The sequence below is a fragment of the Diplotaxodon limnothrissa genome, linkage group LG16, assembly GCF_057381915.1.
Source record: "Diplotaxodon limnothrissa isolate DT_005_m linkage group LG16, D_limnothrissa_male_GT1.1, whole genome shotgun sequence".
Taxonomy (NCBI): domain Eukaryota; kingdom Metazoa; phylum Chordata; class Actinopteri; order Cichliformes; family Cichlidae; genus Diplotaxodon; species Diplotaxodon limnothrissa.
Genome location: NC_140611.1, coordinates 1,174,918 through 1,178,105, shown reverse-complemented (window position 1 = coordinate 1,178,105; position 3,188 = coordinate 1,174,918). Strand labels below are relative to the sequence as shown.

Genomic DNA, 3,188 nt, shown 5'->3' with positions numbered 1-3,188 from the left:
CAGAAATCTATCCAGTAAAAAGAGCAGATGTAATCTCAGTAGCAAAATGTTTATGCAACCATTTTATTCCTACTTACGGCATTCCTACTCTGATAAAATCAGACAAAGGCCTGAGTGTTTGGGCCTGGTGAAGATGTGGATGCGACTAACCCAGGGTTCGCAAAAGCTCACACCCTTTGAAATCGTTCATGGGAGGCAATTTCCGCTGCCTCTCACTAGTGAGCCTATTAATAAGTCTATAAGAGAAACCACCCTAGCAGAGTGGATGACTAAACTATTTGAGAATAAAGAAATTGTGCTAAACAATAAACTGCCGGATGATACCTCTCCAGTTTCTTGCAGGTTGCAACCAGGTGATTGGATCCTGATCAAAGTACTCCAGAGAAAGAATTGGAATTCACCAAGGTGGGAAGGCCCATATCAGGTCTTACTCAGCACACCGACTGCCTGCAAAATAGCAGAAAGACCATCTTGGATCCACCAAAGCCACTGCAAAAAAGTGAGTGACAACACAAGCATAGACGCCGGTTCCCCCGACTCCTAGGTGTTCTCCTGGTGGAGGAAAGGGCTGTTTGGGTATATCCTGCCCTTTTGTCTTCTCGCCAGTGGTCTACTCACCTGGAGCCCGGGTGTGCCTGGTCATAATGAAGAACCTTGTCCTCATAATGACTGGCATTGCGCTCCTAGTGAGCCTACTGATACTCACCTGGAGAGACAAGGACCCACAGCACCACCTGCAGAAGAAATGGTCGTATGACAACTTATACCTAAAGGATATGGATAAAGAGCATAACCACCCCTGGCTGAACAATGCCTGGTACCGGTACGTCTACAACCGAGTACATACAGAAGACAACCACACTGGCTGCTACGTCTGTTCACACCTCCCAACAACAGCAATGCAAGCCACCCTGTATGGAAAATCACCCAGCCTTTCCGAAGCCCTATGTACATTCTACAAAGCCACCAGCGGAACATTTTCCCCCGAAGACATCTTCGCCTTCAAGCTTGAGTTAAAAAGACAAGTCACAAAAATTGACCTGCGACGGTGTAAAGGAACACTGATCAACTTTAAACCTAATGAGGTAGTTTCTTGTGCGCCAGAGGTCTCAGACTGGAACTACAGCTGTGATGACCAATACTGGGTACACCTGAATGCGACCAATGACAAGGGAAAATCTTTCAACGTCAGGAGGGAACCAGGAATACAACATCCAATGTGTTTCACCTTCGCATACGGCAACAGAAAGCTGGGGATGAACCAGAACTGCTCCCAGACTTTCCGGATGCCACAGGACAGAAAGGCACGGATAAGCTTCCTGAATGGCACATATTGGGTGCAGGGTACAGCTTGGGCATGTGGCTCAAAGACATACTTCACCATCCCACCCAACAGCACCGGACTCTGCGCCCCAATTTTAGTGTCAGACCACACGTTCAGAATATTCCATCAGTTCAGTTCAGTTCAGTTCATTTTTATTTCAAACATTTCAAACATGTGCCTTCACAATCATTACAAAATATCATTCCATTATTTGTTTGAAAAGGAGTAGGCTGAAGTATTTACTTATTTGTCCCTACCCCCTCAAGTTTTACCTCTCATTCATTTAATTTTTTTTTGTCTTAAATTAAACAAACAACATATGAAACATATAAACATATGAAGTAAAACAAAACATAACATACATAAATCAAAAACAAGAAATTAGCAAGCCCCACCACAGTATAGTTTCTTTCATATGAAAAATACAGAATGTGTATATTTGCAGATACACAAGTTATGGAAAAACAACAAACCAAAACAAAACAAAAAAAACAAAAAAGAACCGCAACACCATTACCAGCAACATTACCATCCTGGGTTAACCCCGTTTTCTTCATTCTTATACTTATTTAAAATTAGGTTTTTATATTTTACTTTAAACTGTTTTATGTTTTGACTGTCTTTTATTTCTTCTGTTAGACTGTTCCATAATTTAACTCCTGCAATTGAGATTGACATAGTTCTTAAAGTTGTTCTAGCACTTTGTATTTTTAAATTCCATTTCCCTCTTAAGTTATACCCACCTTCTCTTTCTATGAACAATTTACAGATTTCTTTGGGAAGCAATTTATTTCTGACTTTATACATTATTTGCGCTGTTTTAAGCTTCACCAAGTCTTGGAATTTAATAGCTTGCATTTTGACAAAGAGTGCATTTGTATGGTCCCTGTACCCTACATTATTTATTAATCTAATGGCCCTTTTCTGTATTATAGTTATTGTTTGTGTGTTACTTTTGTATGTGTTTCCCCAGACCTCTACACAGTAGCTCATATATGGCAGTAGTAAAGCACAGTATAAAATGTGCAGTGCTTTCTGATCCAACATATGCTTTGCTTTTCCCAGGACGGCAATGCCCCGTGCCAATTTCCCCCGAACATAAGTTGGTCCATCAGGACCAACCAAGACGCAAGAGGAGCACCGATGACGTGCAACCTCATGATCCAATCTGGGGCAGTGATGTGCCAGCGGAGTTCAAGTTGTGGACCACCGGACAGAAAGTCCTGCACTCACTTTTCCCATGGATCGGGAATGGAAAAAACATGCTAAGGATCGAGACTCTTGACTACAGATTTGGACTTTTCCTGAACAGCTCAACATGGATAAAACAAGGCTCAGAATGAGGAAATCGACGCGATCAGAATAGTGGTCATGCAACACAGAGTCGCCCTGGACATGATTCTCGCTGAGAGAGGGGGCCTCTGTGTCTTATTCAACACCACTTGCTGCACCTAGATTCCAGATAACGTGCATTCCTTGACCATGACCACCGCCCTGGAGAAGTTACGACAACTGAGTAATGCACAGCAACAAGACTATGTCATGAACACAGAGGACTGGCTGACCTGGCTACTGAGCGGCGGCTGGACGACCCTCGTGATCAAAGGACTTGTCTTGATAGGAGTTCTTCTTTTATTGCTTTGCATGTTCTCTACATGCATTCTACCCTGTATCAGATCAATGATTGGCAAGATGGTACAGGCCACAGTAATCACCTATGTTGGACTGCCACAAGAAGATGAACCGGACGAAGAAGATTTAGTATAGGAACACACACACTCACACATACTGAATGATGCTACAATTGAAAATGTTATAAGCAAGTGATTGTTAGCTGATAATAAAGTATGATTGAAGTGGTGAA

At 42.4% G+C, this 3,188-nt stretch overlaps 1 protein-coding gene across 1 annotated transcript; it reads left to right on the top strand.

Annotated features, from left to right (window-relative positions):
* The first annotated feature begins 644 nt into the window (after positions 1-644).
* Positions 645-2,667, top strand: LOC146615536 (uncharacterized). The gene is made up of 2 exons (XM_085374864.1): positions 645-1,463; positions 2,440-2,667. The coding sequence occupies exons 1-2, from the start codon at positions 645-647 to the stop codon at positions 2,665-2,667; spliced, it is 1,047 nt and encodes a 348-aa protein (XP_085230990.1).
* The last annotated feature ends 521 nt before the right edge of the window (positions 2,668-3,188 follow it).

Excerpts from the sequence above, each read along its gene's own strand:
- LOC146615536 (XM_085374864.1), top strand. The coding sequence starts at position 645 with ATGAAGAACCTTGTCCTCATAATGACTGGCATTGCGCTCCTAGTGAGC. Across the intron at positions 1,464-2,439 it reads TATTCCATCAGTTCAGTTCA|GACCAACCAAGACGCAAGAG; the intron begins GTTCAGTTCATT and ends TTGGTCCATCAG.